This window comes from Orbicella faveolata, unplaced genomic scaffold (genome assembly GCF_042242905.1).
Source record: "Orbicella faveolata isolate gen_17 unplaced genomic scaffold, um_ofav_v1 contig_14, whole genome shotgun sequence".
Lineage (NCBI taxonomy): Eukaryota > Metazoa > Cnidaria > Anthozoa > Scleractinia > Merulinidae > Orbicella > Orbicella faveolata.
Window position 1 is genome coordinate 9,117,134 of NW_028301541.1, and position 25,367 is coordinate 9,142,500.

At 40.9% G+C, this 25,367-nt stretch overlaps 3 protein-coding genes across 5 annotated transcripts in view; all 3 read left to right on the plus strand.

Moving 5' to 3' along the window:
• Positions 1–1,340: 1,340 nt before the first annotated feature.
• Positions 1,341–21,831, plus strand: LOC110049089 (uncharacterized). 2 transcript variants are annotated; one of them, XM_089287501.1, is made up of 2 exons: positions 1,341–2,333; positions 15,553–21,831. In XM_089287501.1, exon 2 carries the CDS (start codon positions 15,576–15,578, stop codon positions 17,364–17,366), a length of 1,791 nt encoding a protein of 596 aa, XP_089143627.1. In that variant the 5' UTR covers positions 1,341–2,333; positions 15,553–15,575; the 3' UTR covers positions 17,367–21,831. The 2 variants fall into 2 exon arrangements, with proteins under 2 accessions (XP_089143627.1, XP_089143625.1); XM_089287499.1 differs by lacking the exon at positions 1,341–2,333 and adding an exon at positions 12,389–14,590.
• LOC149113831 (uncharacterized) lies at positions 2,345–12,296 on the plus strand. Of its 2 annotated transcripts, none has more exons than XM_089287474.1 (2): positions 2,345–4,475; positions 4,847–12,296. In XM_089287474.1, exon 2 carries the CDS (start codon positions 5,273–5,275, stop codon positions 11,249–11,251), a length of 5,979 nt encoding a protein of 1,992 aa, XP_089143600.1. In that variant the 5' UTR covers positions 2,345–4,475; positions 4,847–5,272; the 3' UTR covers positions 11,252–12,296. The 2 variants fall into 2 exon arrangements, 1 of the variants encoding a protein (XP_089143600.1); XR_016206564.1 differs by having other exon boundaries at positions 2,346–11,780; positions 12,152–12,296.
• Positions 21,832–22,066: 235 nt separating the features above from the next.
• LOC110049074 (uncharacterized) overlaps positions 22,067–25,367 on the plus strand; it is a 9,301-nt gene continuing 6,000 nt past the window's right edge. Inside the window, exon 1 of the mRNA XM_089287476.1 lies at positions 22,067–24,043. The gene's annotated coding sequence lies outside the window, so the exon portion shown is untranslated. The remainder of the gene's footprint in view (positions 24,044–25,367) is intronic.

Here is a 25,367-nt window from a genome sequence, read left to right on the forward strand (position 1 = left end):
TACGGAGATTTCTCATCGATTACTCGCTCCAGGAAAGATTAGCAGAAATTTACGGCTTTGCCTACTCGGGGTGGGGGGAGGGAAGGGGGGTGGGTGGAGGGGTTCTGTTGCATATGTTCGAACTCGTAAAGTTTGACAGTCATTGTGGTGATGCTGGGATTAACGAAATGTTGCGTCGACTTAGGGGCGTAAAGACCATATACGCACGTACACTCTGAGAGGACCTCCTGGAATCGAGAAAAAACATTATTAGAACGCCCATAGAATGAACATGACTAGTACATGAATTATATCCTTGAATTTGTACAGTTTTTTTGATCACCAAATAGTTCTGAATTAACTTACACTGGAGGGAGAGATGTTTATTTTTTAGGAACAATGAGCATGTGAACAGCTTTTTTCGAATATAGAAACATGTATTTAACCTCAGTTTAAGGAAGACAAAACCTGTTTTTTTAAGAAGACAAAAGTTCACAAATGCCTGTCATGTACACAGTGCAGTTCGGCGGACGTTCGGCCATTTATTTCAAAAGTTTAATTACGATATTGATTTTTCTCCACTCAATGTTTACCAGCATCTTCAAGGTGCTTGTATATAAACTCAAATAAAAAACATGTAAAGAAAAAATTTATTTGGCTTTGACATCGGTCGGTTGCTGGGAGGGAGTGGGCGCTCCAGGCTTCATGGACGCCAGTCTTGTTGAACAAATGTTTTTGGTAGCTAGTTTAATTTATGCATTATTGAAGGCGTTTAATTCATAAAGTCCTTAATAAGTTGGAATTTATAAACCCCCTGTTAGGTTAGAAGATCGACGAGGAAACGTCTCGAGTTGAGGAATCACCCGGGCGGGGAACTCCCAGAAAAATTGTGTGGGGGTGTGTGGCCCGCTTCCCAAACCCCTTCCCCGATTTATGACCAAAATCTCATGCCAAAAAAGCAATTGTCACCCAATTTTTTGCCATGGATATTTCCTACCCTATTTATGACCTGACCAAAAATTCGAAACCCTATTCATGACCTGACCGTTAAATCAAAACCCTGTTTCAGACCTGCGTTATAATTAGTTCCCTAGTTCAAACCAATGCTAAATTACCGTAAACATAGTTTGTGAAGGGTTTTTGTTGATTTTCTTTTCGATGAGAAAGTGGCTTCTTCTTAAAAACATACCCATATCAAGGCTAGAGTGCAAAAACCATACCCTATTTATGACCAAAATGGCCAAAATCAGCTAAAATCGATACCCTATTTATGACCAAAACGGCTGAAAACCATACCCTTTGGGGCCGCACATACCTATATAGCCCATATAAGAGAGTACCCCCCCCCCCCCGCCCGCCCCGTGAGGAATCAAAGATGCCTCGCGTTCAGTCTCAACACACAGTCACACGTTTAGTCTTTCAAACAGCTACTAGCATTGACTCGGTAACACACGTCCTGACTGCAACGCGAATCAATCTGATCGAAATCCTCTCGAAGAAAAGTCGATGTTTATTTCAACGATGCAGCATTACTTCGAAAAGTCTACATTCCAACGATAAAAGAGGCGTTGCGGCATTACTTCAGAAAATCGACAATGTCCTCTGTTGACATACCGATTGTTACATATAACATCTGAGTGAGTGTCAAATTTGCATATTCCTTTAGTCCTTTCGATAGTCGTTTCTACGCTCAAGTATCCATGCATGACTAAAAGTTTCAGCTCCTGCTTAGACGTTTTGGATTTTCAGTGCATGGTATGTCAGTAACAATTTGTTTGGCAGTTTCGGCCATTTTTCAGCTGTCATTTTGTATTTTGGCCCTTTGTCAGTAATCAGTTATCTCCATCAAGTCTACAGTAGCAGTTCCTAAATTCAGGGAAATACAGAAGCTTAAAACTGAAGCACTTTGCGATCTTTTGAGTCAGATGAGCCCAGTAGTTTTCCCATCACGTGTTCACTAATAATGGGATTGTTTTTTGGGGGGGTTGGGGAGAGGGGGCTTGTCTCCTGACATGTGTGAGGGCGGTTGCTGATTGGATAGTAATATTCCTCGATGAACATTGTTGGACAACTGCACGTGAACGAAGGTGATGTAAGAGTTATCCACGTGGGTATTGTGACGTTAGGCGGAGGCTTTCTATGATTGGTTTCTACTGGCCAATGAAGTCACTGGAAGATATCACGATCGATCTATATTTGGAATTTGCAATTTTTCCAAGATATTTCACGTTGAGTAATCATCTGTTCTGTCGGCGGAGTGGAACGCTTTAATTCCTGTCCTCCTTAAATCTCTTGCTGTATAGGCAAATATCGAGAAATACCACCGTCTGTTCCAGGATACCTCGCTGATTCAGGTAAGCAAAGATGTATGATCAATATCTGTATCCAGAATGTGACTGACCGATCGATTTTAATATTTCACAACATACAGTGAACATATTTCTTTGCCCATATACGCAGCCGATACAATTCTTCTTCCCTGAAGAAACGAAATGTTTACGTCGGAGAAAGTGAGGTCTGACGCTCTAAAACTTTAATTCGACCAATCACCCAGAAAGAATGAGACTACATCGCTCTGGCGTTCTAGTTACAAAGCCCATGAAAGACATTGCATGGATGAACACTAAATATATATTTCGTTACAAAATAAGAGGCTTAGTTTTCAGTCTTCATTCTGTTACATCCTCGCATTTATCACGGAAAAATTTAGTAACCTTTCCCATTTTCTTTTATGCAAGTAAGGATTGGACGAAACACTTCGCTTGCAGCCAAAATAGATCGTTCAGTCTCGAGTCTCGTCTCGATACTTACAATACTCTACTGAGCAAACGCCATTAAGACTCAATATTTACAAGTAACTGTCTCACCTTTAACTCGATCAGATGATATGGATTTGAACAGAAATTATGGCTAAGGCTTCTTTCCACACCACAGCGAAAGTAACGAATATTGGGCTGATAATGACGAGTACCATGTTGGAGCGAATTAATTTGAGCCACTGCATGCCTGAAAGCAAACACGAGCCCCTTAGCGCCGCTAAAGTATCGTAAAAAAAAAAACGCCGGTTACGAATAAAACATTGAAATAACTCTATTGAGATGCAATGCTCTAATTCCTTGATACTTCTTACGAGCTAGAATTCCCGAAACTAAAAGAAACGAGTGTAGTCAGCAGAATGGACTTTGTTCGCCAACGGTTTTGAGCGAGGCTGCCGCCAGATTGCCATTCTATTTTCTTAGAAGTATTCTGACATTGCATTTCAGAAAATTCCCAGAATTAAATGAAGAGAAATTAATCTCTTATTGAACTACATATCAAGACTTAAATTTTGAAATCACCTCACACTTGAATTAATCATGAACTGATCAAAAACTGAATCACACCGTACAATGAATATAGTCATTTCAAGGACTGTTTTGACGGTAGAGCCTTTCAAATCAACCATCCAAACAATGGAACTAAGACAGCGTAGCATGGATGATGGCTTTCTCTTATTTACCGTTTTAGTTTCAGAAAGAAGTCAATATTCAAAGATTTTTTGGTAGATTTTATTTCTAAGAATCCACAGGAAAAGAGCGATTTTTGTCTAATTAGCATTCAAAACCTGACAAAATTGGTATGACATTTTAAGGACTGGTCATCTATTGTAAGAAAATTAGCATCTTGTTGAATTTTGATCATTTCCGAGAGCTTCTGTAATTCGACAGTACCATTCAACAGTTTCAGTTTCTTCCGTAAAAGTGTTTTTATACAGGACACTTAATGGAAATTGGTAGTTTTAAGTTAAAGTCTGTCTCTGTAAACTTCCACCCACTCAATTTACCAAGTTTATAATAAAAAAACATATCTCATTGGATTAATTTTCCAGTCGAGTTGGGAGCCATTCAATATTTTTAACTATTTCGTTGGGGCCCGTCGCGACGTATCCAAAGGAATACAATTGACAATTTTCGTGATGCTGTGAACTATTTGATTTGCATCATCTGACAATGAATATTATGCCAATTTATTCATAAACCTTTCTAGTCCTCCAGGAGACTAGCAAATGTTCTCTTGATTTAAGAGTGAACACGAAATCAAGCACATTACTGAACACTAATAGCCGTTGAGCAATGCCTGAAAATGGGACCTAATTGAAAACTCTAGTCTCTGTTGGTTTTGAAACGTGATGTTAATTCGTTTTTTGGTCGCAGGAACTTACTTTACCGTAGATGTTATCAAGTAATTGTCACTTTCAAACAAGGCCTTACTTACTTACTTAATCTACTGTGGTTGACCAGCCTTCAGCTGCTATGTCCGTTAGGGAAATAGTCATAACCGCTAGGTTTTGCGTACGTGTTCTCCGGTTAGATATATCCACGAGGTTTTCCTCGGTTAGGTCAGTTCAAGTGCAGATTTCACTGCGTCAACTTCTACTCGGCATTGGGCCATAGTTTCTCTATACACTGTTACTCGTCTATTCTATCAAGTCAAGTTCAGTGCGTGTGCAAACCAAAGTGAGTAATCTATTCCTTGTTCTTTAGGGTTAGTTCTTAGGTTTTCTATTGTTATTTGTTTCGGTTGAGTTTCCTTTTATCGTTACTAAATCGGTTAGTTAGTTCTGTATGCTCGGAATCGCGCTTGATTAGGTCCATATCTCCAATATAGGGTTATTTTGCCATAAAGGTACCGTCCAAGTTACACACCGTGTAGCCTATTAATCGTTTTCCAGCCTTCCGTACGATCAGTAGAAGTGCCGATTATGTTACACTTCCATATTACGGACGTTATTGAGAATGCTAGCAATAGTTTCTTCATTTGTGTTATTTTATCTTTATACTTCGGTATGTTAGTTACGTTAGCTTCTATTTTCGTTATTGTATTTCAGTTCGAACCGGCATACGGTTTACATCGACTTACGGCTAAGCTTACAGCACGTGGTTTAATTCTACCTTCGTCTTGGCACGTGATTCATTTCATTTGAGTCTGTATGGAACATTGATCTCTGTCAATTAAACTCTGTTTACATCGTAGTCAGAAGTTCTTGTCGAGTTCGTTTTAATATTACGCACTGCTCTACGCATGTGATTACTTGGATTTTTGGCCTGCTATATTCTGTCCTTGTAACTCACATTTAGTTCGAATTTGCTGCACCGCGAAGGAATTCGAAGAATTCGCTGACTAATTTGCACGTCAATCACTCCAACGCACTTCAACCCCGTGTTATCTGCAATTTGTCATTCAGTGTAACGCACGATTGTCGTTTTCTTATCTACCGCAATTAATCGGATTTATCAAGGATTAACGTTCCACAATGGCTTCCGCAAAACCGCAATCACTGGATGATCTAAAGGCCGCCCGCAGTTTTGCGAAGACAAACGTGACAAGAAAGGTCAATAGACTTAACGAGTTATTGTCCGCACGCGAATCCGCCGACGCCATTCAAAGAGTCCAGATTGAGCTAAACGAAGTTCTAGAGGAATTCAAAATCGCTCATGAAGCTTATCATAGCCAAATTAAGACCGAAAGAGAGCGTCAAGATTCGGAAAAATATTACGACTCGCTTGTAGAACTAGCGTCGGAACTAGAGAGAGAAATCTCTTCATGGATCATGCAACCAGACGCTCAAAGGTTGTTGACAGCTCAAAGTGCTTTCGTCGGCCCCGAGGATTCTGTAAGTAACGCCGGATCGCGTGATTCGTTCCACACGCGATCTGTTATTGGTTCTCGCACAAGCAGTACCCCTAGTGCAAAGGCAAGGTCCGCTGCAAAAAAGGCAGCGTTAGAGGCCAAGGCAGCTACCCTTCAAAAACTGCAGGACCTCGAAATCGAAGAATTGAGAATCAAACAAAGAAAAGCGGAAATCCAACTGCAAGCCGACATCGCAGAGGCTGAGGCCGAGAGACAAGTGTTCGAGGAGGCAGAAGCCGAGGAAAACCGCGAGCGTGAGCTGTTTCATCGGGATGAAGTCACGCCGGTCAGAGCAGCACTCAAACCCGTAAAGTCTGCGTCTACGCCCATGGAGGGAGGCCCCCCAGGCAATATCATTGACGAGACAGTAATCGGTTCTCAAGGCAAGCAACCCTATGAACCAAACGAAACTCGACAGCCATCTAAGTATCCTCTGAACCCCGAAGCACCTGAATATCGCCATAGGATGACACCAAACCAGGAAAGTTTGCCATATGACATCAAACCCAGTAGCCATCACGATGCATCATTCGTTCGTCTAATGGAGACGCAAGATCGCCATAACCAAGCCCTTATGCAGCTTGTACGTCATCAGCAGCAAAGTACAGCAGCACTGACTCTTCCGCAGCCGAGTATGCAAGTTTTCAGCGGTGATCCCATCGATTATTGCGACTTCATACACGCGTTTGAACACCTCGTGGAACAGAAGACCACAAGTTCAAGCTCTCGCCTGTACTACCTAGTGCAGTATACTTCTGGTCCCGCCCAGGAACTAATGAGGAGTTGTCTTTCCATGCGAGAAGAAGAAGGCTACGTGGAAGCGAGAAGGCTGCTGAAGGAAAGATACGGTCGGAGCTACAAGATCGCTGCCGCGCATGTTAAACGACTAATTGAGGGGCCATCGATTAAACCTGAGGACGGATCAGCGCTTGAGCAGTTTTCCATCCAGCTTTCAAGCTGCGTCAATACTTTGAAGGAAATTGGTTACGTCAATAAGCTGGACAATCCCGACAACCTCAAGAAGATAATCGACCGGCTTCCATTTGGAATTAGATTGAAGTGGCGCGATACTGTTGACCGTATCATAGAAAAGGAAAACCGAGACGTCACGGTCAAAGATATCATGGACTTTGTGGCAGCTAAGGCAAGAGCTGCAACCCATCCCATTTTCGGCAAGGTGGTAAACGAAAACAGGGGAAAGCAAGTTAACGGCAAATCGTCGAGAAAACCGCCAAGAGGAGGGGGCTTCTCAACTCAAGGCAAACCTCCACCCGATAAAACTTCAAAGGAAAAACCCAAGTGTCCATCATGTTCTTCTAGCCACTGGCTATCACGCTGCGACAAGTTTCGCAAACAGTCTCTCCAGGAAAGGCAAAGGTTCGTAGACGACCATAAACTCTGCAGTAACTGCCTGACAGCCGGTCACTTCGTGCGCGACTGCCCAAAGGAAAGCTTCTGCAGGGTACAAGGGTGTGTCGGTAAACATTCTACCTTCCTACATCCAAGAAGCAATACAAACGCGTCAACCGCTTCAACCATAACGGAAAGCCCAACTGGGGGCCAAGGCAAAGGCGTGGAGCCACCGCCCGTTAATTCTAACTCTGCCAACAATGGTTACATCAAGTCCAGTTACTCCACATCAAGTAATTCAGTAACCGGGCTCGCGATTCTTCCAGTCCGGGTCAAGGCAAAGGGTCATGGTAAAATAGTGGAAACGTACGCATTCCTGGACTCCGGTTCAAACACGTCGTTTTGCACCGAAAGCCTTTTGGAAAAGCTGAACTTCAAGGGAACTAAAACGAAGCTGTCACTAACAACGCTGCAAGGTGAAAGCGAGCCTATTGAATGCTCCCTAGTCAGTTTGGAAGCTTTCGATCTAAGCGAGAACAAGACAGTACAGCTGCCAAAGGTCTACTCTAGGCCAAGCTTGCCTATTCCCCCTGAAGCTATCGCCCGGCAAGAGGATGTCGACCGCTGGCCATATTTGAAAGGCGTCAACATATCTCACATAGACGCTGAGATTGGCCTTCTAATCGGCAGCGACGTACCGGAGGCTCTACAACCCAAAGAAATGAGACCAAGTGAGGATGGCGGTCCCTTTGCAACTCGAACAGTGTTAGGTTGGGTGCTTAACGGCCCGTTGGGCAGAGCAGCCACGACTGAAGTGTCCACTGCGAACTTTGTTCAAGGAAACAAGACTCTTGATGAACAATTTCATCAGTTTTGCAACCTAGAATTTAGCGACACCTTCTATGAATCAAAAACGTCTATGTCACTCAACGACCGGAAGGCTCTGAACATTATGGAAGAAACAGTTAAACTAGAAAACAGTCATTACGAAATGGCTTTACCCTGGAAGTCCTACCCGCCACGCCTACAGAACAACAGAACTCTAGCAGAGCGCCGACTCCTCCAGCTGAAAAGGCGACTGCTGAGAGAACCACTTGTCCATCAGAAATACAAAGGGTTTATGGACGATCTGCTATCTAAGGATTACGCCAGGAAAGTGAACAGTCAAGACCCTGGCCCTCTAGGAACCCGCTGGTATCTTCCCCATCATCCCGTATTCAACCCACAGAAACCCGGTAAAGTGAGAGTAGTCTTCGATTGTTCAGCCAAGCATTACGGAACCTCACTGAACGACCAGCTCTTACAGGGGCCGGACCTGACTAACTCTCTTGTTGGTGTACTCTCCAGATTCAGAGAGGATCAAATAGCCCTAATGTCTGATGTGGAAGCAATGTTCCACCAGGTACGCGTCCGGCCAAGTGACTGCGAGGCTCTGAGTTTCCTGTGGTGGCCAGACGGAAATCTCGACAATCAGCCAGAAGAGTACCAGATGAGAGTCCATCTGTTTGGAGGCGCGTCTTCCCCAAGCTGCGCAAACTTCGCACTGAAGAAAACAGCGGAAGACAACAAAGCAGATTTTGACCCCCAAACCATTTCAACCGTGAAACGCAATTTCTACGTCGATGACTGCCTCAAGTCAGTTGGATCAGACGATGACGCCATTCGACTCGCAAGACAACTGCGCGAGCTCCTAGCACGAGGCGGATTCAAGCTCACGAAATGGCTGTCTAATTCAAGAAAGGTCATCGAGTCCTTGCCAGAGTCGGAACGAGCAGCTCAAGTCAAAAACCTCGACTTCGACAAGTTACCAGTGGAGCGAGCTCTTGGTGTACAATGGAATGTAGCCTCCGATCAGTTTGGTTTTAGTATTGTCATTAAGGACAGGCCTGCTACAAGAAGAGGTATACTATCCATAATCAGCTCAGTATACGACCCCCTGGGGTTCGCCGCTCCATTTATTCTCAATGCGAAACTGATCCTGCAAGACCTTTGTCGTAACAAGTATGGCTGGGATGACAAGATTCCAGATGAGTTCCTGCACCGCTGGCAAGTATGGCTGCAAGAGCTACCCAAACTAGAGCAATTAACAATCGACCGTTGCTTCAAGTCCCCAGACCTCGGCGAGATCACGTCGTGCCAGCTTCACCACTTCTCCGATGCGTCACAACAGGGTTACGGAGCCGTCACATACCTCAGAATCACAGGTCATGATGGAAACGTGAAATGTTCATTTGTCATGGGAAAATCCAGACTTGCACCAATCAAACCAGTTACCATTCCCCGACTGGAGTTATCAGCAGCCGTTGTAGCAACAAGACTAGAGAAAATATCTCGAGGGGAGTTGAGTCTACCGATCAGTCAATCATTCTTCTGGACAGACAGCACCTGTGTCCTGCGTTACCTAGAAAATCAAGACAGGCGCTTTCAGACTTTCGTTGCCAATCGGGTCGCAACGATACATGACGCATCTTCTCCCTCTCAGTGGCGATACGTAAACACGCAATTCAATCCAGCGGACGACGCATCAAGAGGCGCGTCAGCAGACTCTCTCCAACGCTGGATACATGGCCCAGCATTCCTAACTCAGTCAACTGAGACATGGCCGCAACGACCTGTTGACATGAACGTTACCATTCCTGATGATGACCCAGAAGTCAAGAAAGACGCGGTGGTACATATGAGCGAAGCTTCTACTCGAGATCCCGTTTTAGAAATCATTGAACGGTTTTCATCCTGGACCTATCTCAAGAAGATAGTAGCGTGGATACTCCGTTACAAGTCAAACCTCTCCCGTCTTAGCAAGGAACGAAGGAGAGGAGTGACGAGTCCAATTCAGTCAACCGACACAACCACGCCCATCACCATAGCGGAACTGAACAACGCTGAATTCGAAATCCTCAAGCACGTCCAGAGCAAATGCTTCAAGGAGGAACTCGGTTGTCTTAAGGAAGTGGACCAACAGACAACTTCAAGCAGACAGAACGTGTTGAAGAAATCTAGCAACATTTTCATGCTTGACCCAATCCTAACTCATGGTCTCATACGAGTTGGTGGTCGTTTACAACGAGCGCCAATCAGTACCGATGCAAGGCATCCAGTTATCCTGCCAAAGAAACACCACGTGGTCAAGCTTCTTATCCAGTATTACCACCACGTTGCTGGTCATTCGGACCTAGAGTACACTTTGTCGCTCACTAGGCAGAGATACTGGATAATAAACGGAAGATCTGCCGTGCGAAACATTCTCAACGAGTGCTTCAGCTGCCGTAAACGCCAGACGCCAACAGCTCAACAAAAGATGGCGAGTCTTCCCGAAGACCGAATAACGCCTTCGAAACCGCCGTTCACCTACACAGGTGTAGACTGCTTCGGGCCATTCGAAGTGCGACGCGGAAGGACAAGGGTCAAGCGGTATGGCGTGATATTTACATGTCTCACCCTACGTGCAGTCCACGTAGAGGCGGCTTCCTCATTGGACACAGAGTCCTTTATCAGTGCGTTGCGCAGATTCATCGCAAGGAGAGGTCAGCCTGAGGAGATGCGATCCGACAACGGCGGGAACTTCGTGAGGGGAGAGCGCGAGCTACGGGAAGCAATCAACGAATGGAATCAATCGCAGATTCATGACTTTCTCCTCCAACGGAATATCAAGTGGACCTTCAACCCACCAGGCGGCTCTCACCATGGCGGAGTATGGGAGAGGTGTATACGGACGGTACGCAAGGTCATGAAGGCACTGATGAAAGAGCAAGTGCTAGACGATGAGGGTCTCAACACCCTATTGTGTGAAGTGGAGGCAATAATCAACGGACGACCTATCACAAAGCTGTCAGACGATCCACGTGACCTAGAACCTCTGACACCCAACCACCTGCTGCTGCTGCGCTCAGGACCTACTGTTCCACCCGGAAACTTTACCAGCCATGACAACTACTACAATCGGAGATGGCGTCAAGTGCAGTATCTAGCAGACATATTTTGGCGGCGATGGGTCAGAGAGTACCTCCCGTCACTGCAGCAACGGCAGAAATGGCACAAGCAACGGAGGAATTTTGCAGTAGACGACATCGTCCTGGTCTTTGACGACAACAAACCCCGTAACTCCTGGCCACTCGGTCGGATCCTGGAGGTGTATACCAACCGTAGAGATGGACTGGTTCGTTCCGTCAAGTTAAAGACCAGTACATCGGAACTCGTGCGACCAATCGACAAGATTGTGCTACTGGAAGCAGCCGCCGTTTCAAGGAATTAAGGAACTTATGAACATCGACAATCCATTAGTTTCAGTGGATTGCAGAACTCTCTTGAACAATACAATATAATCTACCAATTAATATGAGTAATAGTATTATCATTTAGTCAACCTCATGTTTCAAACCCTTTTTTCTATCTCCTTGTAAAGGCTATCTGCAGAACCGCCTTTAAGGGGCCGGAATGTTGGTTTTGAAACGTGATGTTAATTCGTTTTTTGGTCGCAGGAACTTACTTTACCGTAGATGTTATCAAGTAATTGTCACTTTCAAACAAGGCCTTACTTACTTACTTAATCTACTGTGGTTGACCAGCCTTCAGCTGCTATGTCCGTTAGGGAAATAGTCATAACCGCTAGGTTTTGCGTACGTGTTCTCCGGTTAGATATATCCACGAGGTTTTCCTCGGTTAGGTCAGTTCAAGTGCAGATTTCACTGCGTCAACTTCTACTCGGCATTGGGCCATAGTTTCTCTATACACTGTTACTCGTCTATTCTATCAAGTCAAGTTCAGTGCGTGTGCAAACCAAAGTGAGTAATCTATTCCTTGTTCTTTAGGGTTAGTTCTTAGGTTTTCTATTGTTATTTGTTTCGGTTGAGTTTCCTTTTATCGTTACTAAATCGGTTAGTTAGTTCTGTATGCTCGGAATCGCGCTTGATTAGGTCCATATCTCCAATATAGGGTTATTTTGCCATAAAGGTACCGTCCAAGTTACACACCGTGTAGCCTATTAATCGTTTTCCAGCCTTCCGTACGATCAGTAGAAGTGCCGATTATGTTACACTTCCATATTACGGACGTTATTGAGAATGCTAGCAATAGTTTCTTCATTTGTGTTATTTTATCTTTATACTTCGGTATGTTAGTTACGTTAGCTTCTATTTTCGTTATTGTATTTCAGTTCGAACCGGCATACGGTTTACATCGACTTACGGCTAAGCTTACAGCACGTGGTTTAATTCTACCTTCGTCTTGGCACGTGATTCATTTCATTTGAGTCTGTATGGAACATTGATCTCTGTCAATTAAACTCTGTTTACATCGTAGTCAGAAGTTCTTGTCGAGTTCGTTTTAATACTACGCACTGCTCTACGCATGTGATTACTTGGATTTTTGGCCTGCTATATTCTGTCCTTGTAACTCACAGTCTCTGCAGACAAAAAGTGTAGTCTTTTATGGGCAAAAATATGCATAAACTGTACGATTTCAGTGTTTCAAAAGTTGTCCCAACAAAGAGCTTACCTGCTTCGAAACTCGGGTTTATTTCCAGCTTCAGTCATTTCCCTTGAGTATCGCTTTTATCGAGTTTCTTGGAAGCGAACAAAGTTCGACTCCATGGCCACATTTTTTTTTGTAAATACCTTATGGAAACATTGTTTCAAAACTGGGTTTCTTTGAGAATCAGACATCAAGTTATCCAAGTCTGGTATCAAAGAAGAAAATCGATATTTTCTGGGCTTAACTTTTGAAGTAATCTCCCCAAATAAATCGAACCTCACGAGTAAAACGTTAAACAGTTTACACGTTGACCACAATTCAACTTCTGAGGCTCTTTTTTAATCATTTTTTTCTCTGTTTTTTTTTTTTATAACAGAAGATTGTTTACAAGTAAAATTAGAATGACTGTTTCAAGAAGAAGCATTTCTTTTTTAATTCAAAGGTAACAAAGGAAAGAGAAGAAAGCACCCAATTTGAACCTGATTTATGAACGAAACAAGTTTCAGATTTGGCACCTGAGCGGAAATTGTTGGTCTAAATAAATAAATTAAGGAAGTCGAAGTAAATAAATACGCATCGTGCGTTCCCATCACGTACTTGTTGAACGAACATTGTCAGAAAACACACATTTTACTTACTTTAATGCAATTTCAAGCTAAAATTCCATGCTTGTTTAACGCGGTTTCAAGTAGTGCATGAGAATTTTGTTTTGTTAGCACCAGGTCTAAAAATACTACTACTAGACTAAACCATAAAGAGATATCAACATACTTTCAAGCTAGGAGAAAAAACGATTCAAAAGTTCGCTTCTCCAATTTTGTGTGTTGTTGAATTTTTTTTTTCAATGGTTCCTTGAGTATTTACATCTAATTGTCTGAAGCTTAAAAAAGCATCTTTCAGTTGTTAACCTTAGCTTAAATCAAGGCGAAAAAATCTATTTTGAGTTGTTTGTATTATGGTTGTGATCAGCGACTTGTGAAAAAGATGCTTATTATTATTAAGAGATAAATGAAGTTGGAAGTCCTGATTAAAAGAATAGTAATTTTGTGCACGTTGGTAAATAATTGAAAGAATGGTACTCTCTAAAGGTATTTATACGATGACAGCATATGCATGGACACTAACTGGGCGTTTATCAATCTTCTTCGTCCCTTGCCTTAACAACTTGTGCTAACAACAAGTGAGGATCAATTAAGTGCACTTCTTGGCTTACATTTACATTGAACATTGTCAATCTTGGACTAAGATTTTTGGAGGTTGAGGCTCTCTTGGAGACGTAAATGTAAATTCAGATAGTCAATAGTAAATTACTGAATTCAAGATAGCTTCTGTGGGAAGGTACTTGAATAATGCTTGAAATGACTTTTTTAAAACGCAAGTAGTACATGTACATTGTAACTAGGTAAGTAGACAAAAAAATAAATTACAGGCGGTTTATATAGCCTGCTTATAAATTTTAAAATGGAATATATTATTTTGATTGGCCCTCTGGAGCATTGTTATTGTACATGTCATCACAGTTCCTAGCTCTCCCCTCGGAGAATAGTGTCAAATAACTTCTACAATCTGTTGCACAATGAAGCCATTAAATGAGAATTCACCATATTTACTAGTTCCAAATTGACGCCCAGTCAGAGGAGTTGGTTATATGAAACGGCTATATTACAATTATGCAGAAAGTGTATCACACGGTTTTGACATTTACAATTTTAAGACAATCATCTTGAGAATACCAAGAATATTTTGCACAATTTTACTTTGGTGGGACACGGATATTGCCAAACTCTTGTTTACTTCATACAATAGCAAACGTAAAAAATTTGATTTTAGCTAGCTGGGAAATGGGACTAGAGAGGAAAGCATTTCTTGAAATATTATAAGAATCACTTCAGACAGTTTTCAGCATCCCTCCGTCCCAGAAAGGACTACTTGAAAAAAATAATACTCTGCCATGAAAACCCCTTGCTAAATCTTGTACCAAAAAATGTTCAATTTTGTGTCGACCTTGACCCCAAAGTGGATGGAATGTTTTTATTTACAATATCAATTTTCTTCATATAACTATGCCCAGGGGGAGAGGGAAGGTACAGCAAAGTTTTACACAAGGAGGCTCTGGCCCAAGGTACAAATCCTTTCCCATTTTGTATAGTGTTTTTTCCAGAAAAGGTACCCTGTTACATACATGTAGCTTAGAGCTTTAAACCCCTTTCACATACCCACAGTAGACCCGCTACATCTCTTTTCATCGGATAAGTTAGCAATTAATGTTTGAAATCCCTAACTTTTGTATCATACCTCCCACCTGTTAAAAAGTGCACCTTTAGTCAACTATAACAACGAAATAAAAAGGGTAGTGTAGATTGTAATGTAGACAATAAAAATAACGAATAACTTTCTTTCTTGGAAATGGAAATCACATGAGTTTATTTCTATCTCGGCAATTCTTTGTGTTAATTTCACTAGCAATGCAGATATATTCAAAAGGATTGTAGACAGGTACAATTTATATCTATTTCAAGTTTTGATTCGATTGTTTACATCTCGTTTCTAGAAGCAAAATAAAACTGTACTTACATTACCAGCCAACATGCGTGTTTAACATGGCTTGTGTTTAACAGGATTGGACAGTAAATCTCTCTCGCAAAAAGTAGATCTACACAGTCTCTTGGATGTTAATTTGTCTATACATCACTTAAATTGTAGAGTACGTTTACTCGATAGTGGATGCTGACTTGTATACCTTCCGTGAAGAAATGTTCACTCTGGTCGAGCTGCATAGAATACAGAAGTGAACAAGCGAACTTTCGAGAGTGATCAAAATCAGTGGCGGATCTAGGGAAGGGGACTCGGGTCCCCCATATTTTGACTAAAAAAAAAAAGAAGAATATCACGGAAGGAAGAAAAGCCGACAGGGCAAGCAAAACAAAACCACCCCTTTCCCTCTCCCCACCTTAGCTCAAGGTCTGGATCCGCCACTGAAAATTATGTAATCAATACAACAATACTTGCCCATTGACCTACTCATATCCACAACTGCTTTTGCTCGGTTTTCCCTCAGTTAAACTTGTTCCTATTTTTCACCAGACTACCGACGACCGGCGAGCGAGATGACTTCTGACTACAAACTCACACTAGTGAAAAAAGCTGCAATCGCGCATCCCAACGCGTCGAGTAACTCTAACCTTCGTCTTGCTGAATCTATGACTTATACGTCCGAGAGGCTTAAAGGCGGTCCTCCATCAATTTACAAGCTTCATATGAGAGAGGAGATGAGACGCACAGAAGGCATGATTGTAAGACAAAGTATAGGTAAGCCTTATCAAATCGGGCGTGGAGAAACCGAGAAGGTTTTTATGGTTGTAGGAGAAACAGGAGCTGGTAAGACGACTTTAATCAGTGGCATGGTTAACTACATCCTGGGAGTGAAATGGAAAGATGAGTTCCGATTTAAGGTCACTATAGAAGAAACAAAAGCAACCCAAGCTTACAGCCAGACTCAGGATATCACTGCTTATACATTTCTTCCCATGAAAGGTTCAGCTGTGCCGTACACATTTACCATTATCGACACTCCGGGGTTTGGTGGAACGGAAGGATTAAGAAGAGATAAGAAGATCACAGAACAGATAAAGGAGTTCTTTTCCATCCCCCTACCAGATGGAATCGATCACCTCGATGGCATCGGTTTTGTTGTCCAGGCCTCTCAGGCACGTCTCACCTCAACACAGAAGTACATATTTGATTCTATCCTGTCGATTTTTGGAAAAGACGTCTCCAACACCATTTTCATGATGATCACCTTTGCAGATGGCCAACCCCCTCCTGTTTTGGAGGCAATCAAAGAAGCCAATATCCCAAGCCATAGTGAGAAGCATTTTAAGTTCAACAACTCAGCTCTTTTCGTTGAAAATCACTCCAAAGAATCCAAAACAAATTTTGATGAAATGTTTTGGGAGATGTGTTTGCACTCTTTTAAGAATTTTTTTGAGCAATTCCCAATAGCAGAGCCTGTCAGCCTTAGGCTCACCCGAGAGGTCCTGAATGAACGAGAACAGCTGCATGTGCTAATAGAGGGCCTAAATGACCAAATTACTCTTGGTCTGAATAAAATTGAAGAGATGCGGCAAGAAGAAATTGTGCTGAAACAACACGAGAAGGAGATTGAAACCAACAAGGAGTTCACGTACACAGTTGAAGTGACGGAACCATGTCGCACTCGCCTTAAAGAAACTGGACTACACACCACTACTTGTGAGTGTTGCCATACAACATGTCATACCCATTGTCCAATTACTGATGACGCGGTGAAGCATAAATGTTCCGCGATGGATGAAGACGGCAACTGTAGAATATGCCCAGGGAAATGCAAGTGGTCAGATCACAAGAATTCCCCGTATCTGATCGAGTATAAAACGATCACCGAGACGAGAACAGCAGAACACTTGAAAGAGAAATATCAGAAAGCTGTTCAACTAAAGGCCAGTAGTAAACAAATGATAGAATCGATTAAAGAATCTCTCCAAAATGTCCACGTCGAGGTTCTCAACATGATAAAGAGAGCTCAAGAAAGTCTTCACCGTTTGGATGAAATTGCCCTCAAGCCAGCCAACCCGCTCACGCAAGTAGAGTATCTGGAATTGCTTATTGAATCTGAGAAAAGAGGAGTCAAACCTGGATGGAAACAGCGCATAAAGTACCTTAAAGCAGTCAAAAGTAGTGCTGAAATGTTGTCCAAAGTAAAGAATGAGAAAGAAAGTCAGAAACTGGTGCAAACATTGTCCAGAAATGGGGATGTAAGTGAGGAGAGAAAACCAAGTGAGCCACTTGAGAAGTTGTCTCCTGATGAAGACAATTTTTACTCTCGATTCAACTGGGAAACTCCAGATAAGTTATTATAGTGTAACGCTGACTACTTCCGAGCTACTATTTCTCAATTAACATGCATAAAGGAGTTCGTCTCTTCATCTGCCTACAGTGAAACGCTCGTAAGATGAACATCGTGACTAGTGCATCAATTATAACCTTGAATTTGTTCCAATTAACTTAACGGAAGAGAGAGATATTCAACCGATGATATGGCAGATTTTTTGATAGTTTGACGTTTAGTTTATATTAGTCGGTGTTTTTCGGCCGTGCTATACTCAGGTACTAAAACGCTTTGTTAGGTAACAATGATCGTGTGAACAGTTTTTTATAATCATAGAAACATGTATTTAACCTCTGTTTTAGGAAGACAAACTGGAAGACAAAAGTTTACAGATGTCTGCTCGGGCCGATTTCTAGAAAAATCTGTGAACTAAAACCAAGGCTTATTCTGAAGTATCATTGAAACTATTGCTTTTCCGTATGATACACGAGGTTTGTGTTATGACACAGTTCAGACCCTCGAATAATATATAGATTTAGGCCAGCCTAAAAGCGTAGCTCCTGGGCCGGGTTGTTCAAAGCCCGATTAAGCTAACCCAGAAAAAGGCAGAATTTTGATTTGAGTTTTGTAACTTTAATTTGCGGTGAGGTTTCTGTATATTGTTTGGCCTTCTGTTTTGAGTTTTAATAATCACCATATACACAAAACAAAACAGCAAAAAGCATTTGTATGGAAGAAAAAGTTATAATTCGATTAATTTTTAATCCTGGGTTAGCGTAAACCGGCTTCCGAACAATCCTGCCCTGTTTCCAACAAGCTAACCCAATATGAGCCCGCAATCCAATCGATAACTAGCACTTGGTCAGCGGTCAACTTCAGAAAAACACGTGACCTCGAGAAGCTGTAAACTTGAGCCCGCGGTATGGTCACGTGATACTGGTCAGCGGATACCTTGTTTTGACAGGTGTCAATTGATGATAACATGGATGTCCAATATCAAGGAAGTACACGGTAAACCAAGGCTGCATTTCTCTGTCAACCTATTATTTGGAGTATGGCCGCCATGTTGGGCAACTCCACCGTCGTCGTCGTCGTGCGTACGCGCCCACGAGCAATACCGCTAGCCACGATAACCATGAGAAAATCAACTCATGGGTTTCCTTTTCTTTCCTATATGAGTATGGGGCTCCGCTTGGCGGCCCTTCGGGCCGCCGGAGCTCCGCTATAATTGTGTTTACAAAGATGCCTGCAAAATCAAAGTTTTCGCTCAGTCGTTTAAAAATGGCACAATTGTTCAAAATACACATGTCTTTCATCGTCTAACCTTTTAGATATGGTATACCCATAGATAAGTCTTTTTTCAGAATCTTTTATTTGTCGAGATATTGGTATACTAGAAGAGTCATGACCCTCTCAAATCAGTTGAAATTTGGTATATTGATTAAATCGTGATGGTTGTATTTTTCAAACGGCCAAAAAGTATACAAAACGTATTTACTTCAAGGTGACATTTAGCTCAGAATAATGATCAAAGCGTAAATTACAAACTGTGCGAATCTAAAATCAAGGCGAGTTTCCATCTTTCTGTACTGGCCTGCTGAAAATGCTCAATTTAGAAAAAATTACGTCGGCTATCCTAACTTTTCTAGCTAGATTTCACCAAAATGTGAACTCGTTGGAACCGTTGAAGCAAATTTCGTATTTACTTTAAGATGATATTTAGCTTGGAGCAATGATCAAAGCTAAGCGTAAATTACAAACTGTATGAATATGAAATCAAGGCAAGTTTCCTTCGATCTTTTTGTACTGGCCTGCTGAAAATGCTCAATTTGGAAAAAATTACATCGGCTATCCTGGTTGATAGAGCAGTATTTCGGACTCTCCAAGATTTCTCTAAAATCGCTGACCAAAAAAGCTGACAAGAAGGGTCTTTTTGACGCGCTAAAAGAAAATTCGAATTTTCCGTCCCGTCTTAAAGTTCTCCATATTTACAGGCAGTGGCTCTTAATCAAACGTAATTTTTAAAAATAGAATTAACTCAGATTTTCTCCATGATAAAAAGAGAATGTCAACTGGAACATGTTTGGCGCTTTATAATCAGAGTTTTTGTCACGGTAACAATATAATTCAATGTTTAGAAGTAGAAAGCAAATTAATTGAACAGATTTTCTTCGATGACAAATCGAAAATTTCTAATGGAACAAGCTAGCCAAAAACGTAGTTTTTACCTAATAAGGATGAAGTAGGCTAAGACGAGCAGGGTAATAATTGAATCCAGTCTTTTAAAGTAGTATTAACCGAGCAGATTTTTTTCGATGAGAACTCGGAGATGTCTGAAGGAAACAAACTCCGAAAAACCCCAACATTTTATATTTGCACTTATCATAGCAATTTGTTTTCTTTTGAGGGAAAGTTATAATAAATCAGGAACCAAGCAGATTTTTTCCGTGAGAAATAGTAAATATCTCAAGAAAAAAAACTGATGGAAAACCTAACATTTTATATTTGTATCATTCATAGTGATTATTTTATTTTGTTCTTGCAAAGAAAAGTCGTATTTAATCAGTAACTAACCAGATGTTCTTCGATGTCGGAGAAATCGAAACTCTCTGAAGAAAAAACTAGAAAATCCAATATTTTATATTCACACTTTTCGTAGTAATTATTAAATTCCTTTCTTTCAAAGAAAAGTTAATTGAAATCAGTAATAAGTAAACAACCAGATTTTCTTCATGAGAAATGGAAAAAGTAAACCCAACATTTTTTATTGGCACTCTGCATATCGATTATTACATGCATTTCTTTAATTTCAAAGAAAAGTTACAATTAATCCGGTAGCCAGCCAGATTTTCTTCGATGAGAAATCGAAAATGTCTGAAGAAAAAAGTGGAAAACTTAAAGTGGTACTATGCCGAAAATCGCATCTCTCCTATCTAAGCCATTTTAAAACATAAACAAGTAGTCTTTATGAGAAGAAAAATGCCGTTTACTATTTTCAAATGTCTCTTTTCGTTCCTGAGATATTCAAGTTTTTAAAATATGCAAATTAACCAAATGATGACGTTATACACTCAACCAAATTTTGATCAAATATGATGAAGAGAGATATCTCAGCCAATTTGTATCAGAAATGTGTGATTCTTTGCAGTAAGACTCTACTAAATGTGCTCCACAATACGAGCTTAACAGTTTTGTTACCATGGCAACATACTGGGTTCCAGACCTCCCCAATATTAAAGGCTTTTCTGGCCACCTTTGGCGATCCATTTTGATATTTTCTAATGGTGTCTCATATGCACGATCCAGCAGGCATATAAATACGTTAGCTCGAACTCCTGGCCTCGTTTAATGTTTTTCAAGCTGAAAATCACTAACACATTGATATCAAGTGGGTGGGGACTGGAAAAGAGTGAGTTGCCATGGGAACAGAATATTTTTATAGCCGTAGGTGTGTTTCCTGTAGAACTATTAACGTACCAAGTTTCAATGGATTCTGCTGTAAATTGACCGAGATAGCTCTATTTATATACTTAATATAATATTGGGTTGAGTGTATGACGTCATCAGTCATCTCATTTGCATATTTTACACATTTTTCACACTTAAATATCTCCGGAACTAATGCAAATATTTGAAAACGATAAACGGCGTTTTTATTCTTTCATGGACCTCTATGTGATACACCTAAAAAATCAAGGGGTAAAAATTTGATCATAGTACCACTTTAACATTTAACAAAATTATTACTTTTTTTTTCTTTCAACGAGTAGTTATAATTAATCAGGAACCAACCAGATTTTCTTCGATGAGAAATCGAAAATCTGTAATGAATAAAGGTTAAAAACCTAGAGGATCTGGATGGAGGAACTGCGGAATCTCAGTTATCAGTTACATTTTCGTAGATGTCTCTGCTATCATGATCAGCTATTAGGAAATTTTGCAGACTACAGATGTCAGTTAAAAACGTGTCATTTCTCAGCTGACGGTAAAATTTCAGCCCATTTATCAGCTATCAGGACATTTTGCAGACTCCAGCTATCCGTTTAATGCGTCTCGTTTCTTAGCTGACCGGGACAGTTAAAAGTTTGACCAATTCTCATCTATCAGGCAAAGCCCATCCAGACCCTAGTACCTACCGTTTTGTCCTACAGCTGAACTGGGCCAGAATTTCTTCAGCAGAGGAATAATTAAAAACAGTAGAATAGGAATTTTCCGAGTTACCTTTTACTTCTTATTCAAAACGAGTCCTAGTGCAAAACTTTTCATTTGCAAATGAGATTGGTTTGTATGAAAATGAACATGAAGGACCCATTTCAATTCATGATCTAGGGTTCACCCAGTTGCGACCAAATTTTCTTAGAGGATGTAATAATAAAAGATACCTATAGTTAGGAATTGATATCAATAGAGCAGACACCATTATTCATGGCTTTTGAAGTAACATTTCATATTCTGATTAGACACAATAACAATAAAGCAATTTGCACAGTAAAAAACCATTCCCAAATGAAATGGGTACTTGGGGAATTAATTTAAAAGAATAGCTTGTTATAGCAGTTTATTTAATTTCTGTTCCCAGACGTATGCGTCTCGAACCTTTGTGACAATCCCATAAATTAAGTAATTCCCTATTCATAGGCTTGAAAGAGAGAACTGTGTTGGGATTATGATGGGATTCAGTCGAAGGATGACAAAGGGGGGAGGGGGGGGGGTGAAGGGAGGTCAAAAATTCGGAGAGTTGAGGGTGGCCGAAACTTTCTCGCTATTTTAAACTTACATTCTTGAAAAAAAAAGTGGGGGAATAGGGATGTGGGCCTTTCCCAGGTCTCTTCTGGATTTACCTTACGAATTTAAGAAGTTTGAAAATTTTCCCCTTTTTTTTAAACAGGACAATCACTAAAGCTTGTGCTTCCACAGAGTTCTCACATCACTGTGGGTACGTTTTTGAATTTTCTCTCTATATAAACTGTGGTTTTCTTTCACAAATTGTTTTCCCCCGGGACGGCTTGCATTTATAGAGGACATTTAATATAAAAAGAAGACTTTACCCTATTCAGACGAGTTCACCCCTCCCCCTCCCCACTGAATTGGTAGGGTACATAAACGCTATGGAAATTTGACATTTCCGGCATATGTTTGTATTCCTGCGAAAGAGCGCCTTATCTGTTGAACTTCTAGGAATTTTCAGATAAGGAAAAAATTAAACTGGAGGGGAATTATCTAAAACAAATTACGGCTTGTATGGAGCGTAAATCTGACTAGACCTAGAGGAAATGGTCATTGTTTGTGTGTATACCGAAGTTGCATTAAATAATTCTTGAATAATTGTTCCATTATAGGAAATTGCTACCACTTACCCATTCGCTTTCATTACTGATTTTATTTTGTTGTTGTTTGCTCGTTTGTTTGTTTTGGCTATTCGTTCGGCGCAGGAGTGAATAATTCATTCGCAACATTGCCTCGGGGGCCCAGGAGCGGTTGCAACACGAAGCAGACCGAGCATGATAATCGGCCCCGCGAACAGTTACGAACGTTTTCAATATCACGTGAGCTTGTGCCGCACCCGATTACTTCTTGTCCTCCTACCTGGGGCTACGAGAATAAATTCACGAGTCCAGGAGACCATGTCAAGTCAAAATCCGAGGACGCCACTTATCCTAGCCACAAGGAAACTAAATTATGGGAGAAATATTTTAGTGTGGGTAACAAATAGAAATATATAGATTTTTGTTAATTTTTGAAAACTAAGATTACAGACCTTGACGGTTTTCGCAGACAGATGAAACATTACCTCGCAAAAATCTTTATTTAATTGTAAGGACCTTTCTATCAAACAATTAAGTCGTATTTATGACACTAACAATAATTAACAACACAGACACTCTTGCTGTGAACACACTTTGTTGCGTGCAAGTCCAAGGGTCGAGACAATGTGTTGCCATGCACATGTTATACTAAATACGAAGAACTATTGGCGCCTCTTATTGGTTTAAATAATGTAAGTCAATTAGAAGCTAATGAGAAGTACTTTTCTAGAGCTGAATGATCGACAGTAGCGAACATCGTTTGATATCAGTGTCTTCTTTAATTTCTCGCAAGGAAATTGACTTCCTCTAATGAGCTAGAACGAAAAGTACCTATACCGTAATTACAATCCAAGACACTTCATCTTGTGCCGACAAATGGTCTTTGTCGTTTTTTATCCCTGCCCACCCCCCGACACAATGATAAAATACGCCCAGCCAGTTATATAACAACACGGCAACATTGTTTCTGGGAGGGTCGGAACAAAAATTACTGAATAACGACAAATAGGCTGGGGAAATAATCGTGAAAAGGGAGAAACCGTCAAGTTTTTTGATCACTGTCTTTTGACTTCTTTTCGTCAAGGGTAGAGTGGAGTTCATTTCCATGAATCATTTACTCGATTCTCAGAATCAAAGGAAGTGAGAACCCGGCATATTCCCATATTGTGACGTACGTCACCATCAATGATAGCGTCACCGATTGGTGAGAGTAGAGGTGAATCACCAGGAGGAACCAATCAGAACTCTCTAGGGCACGTGAACAATATGCCAATTTGAAATTTCCGGCTCGTGTTTGGTAAAGTTGGCACTTCAGCGAAATTATCGCCAGCATATCTGAGAATACGAATGTAGTCGTATGCGAATTCATTTGGAAGAGTATTGAACTTTCTGAGATATTCAGGTAAGCAAATAAAGATTGTAAGATACCGCTTGTATGACACCGTGTAAAACTAGAGAGGACATACGCGCTACTCATGCTTTGCTTGCTTGCATGCATGCCACAGTCGCATGTCTTATCCTGTATTCTTGAGTAATTTGTTCAATATATTACAGTTCTTGATCTAGAGTACATGGAATCAGATAAACTGTAGAATAACAGTGCATGTAAAACCTTCTCGCTTTGTATGAGCAATAATGAGGTTTAATTATACAGAGGAAAAAAGGTTTTTTTTTATATTTTAGATGCTCTTCATCACTGAACAGTTTAGTATGCATGTCGGACCACAATGGGCTATTTAAAGACGATCTGCAGCAAGCAGTATGCAGTAAAATTTACGAACGAGATCGCTAAAAGGCAATATTCATAGCTAAAGAAGTAACGATTCAGCTGCTAAACAGTCTGAAGTACAAACCAATTATGAAATTTGCATTTAAATCAAGACAGACAAATTAGGTTGTGTGACTGGCTATTTGGTCTTGGCAGCCAGCTTGGTGCTCAAATTTGCAGAAGAAAAGAACACATACCCCAAAGAAGAGAAATTTCACTGTTTGTGAACATCGACCTAGCCGTCACGATTTCACGTGAAAAACGCTCTATTCCCGGAAACCTGACCAAGCGTGTCTTCAGTTTCTAAGAAATTCAGTAATTTAATCCAGGCCGGTCTTGGTTGTAGACTAAATAAAATTGAATTGAATTACACACATGATTTTGCGCGCTTTGTGGAGTGGAAGCTTCTAAAGACATCATCCAGTGTAGCCGAAGTATGTAGAATTTCAAGGCAGGAAGCATACTGCATGCAAAGTCTTTATCTCTATATTGCCAGTTTGAAATGTTTGAAACCCTACTTTCTATAGTAGATCGCTGAGGCGAGAAATTTCGCGACACGATTTTCCCATTCGCCTTTATCATCCGATCATTAAATTTGTTTATTATGTTAGCTTTTGCTCAGTTTGTATGACGACAGAGGGAATATGGAAATTTACTTACATGGGTGATTAGTAAATCGGGAATGGAAGATAATTCTAGAGCGTTCAGTTGTGTCGAAATTCAGACAACAATTGTCAAAACTGGGAGTTATATTTGATTGTCGGTAGGAACCATACCATCATTACACTAGAACATATGTATACAAGGTAGGTCTTAAATAATAGCAATGAAGAAACGAAACAAAAACTAATATTCATGAGAAAACGGTACTCTGCTGGATTTGAGTCCTGTGTTGAGGTTTGATGTAGTATGCCTCTTTGTATAGGCGAAGATAAGCTAAGATTCCAATTGTTGTCGC

Coding starts and splice junctions, on each gene's coding strand:
- LOC149113831 (XM_089287474.1), top strand. CDS start 5,273: ATGGCTTCCGCAAAACCGCAATCACTGGATGATCTAAAGGCCGCCCGC.
- LOC110049089 (XM_089287501.1), top strand. CDS start 15,576: ATGACTTCTGACTACAAACTCACACTAGTGAAAAAAGCTGCAATCGCG.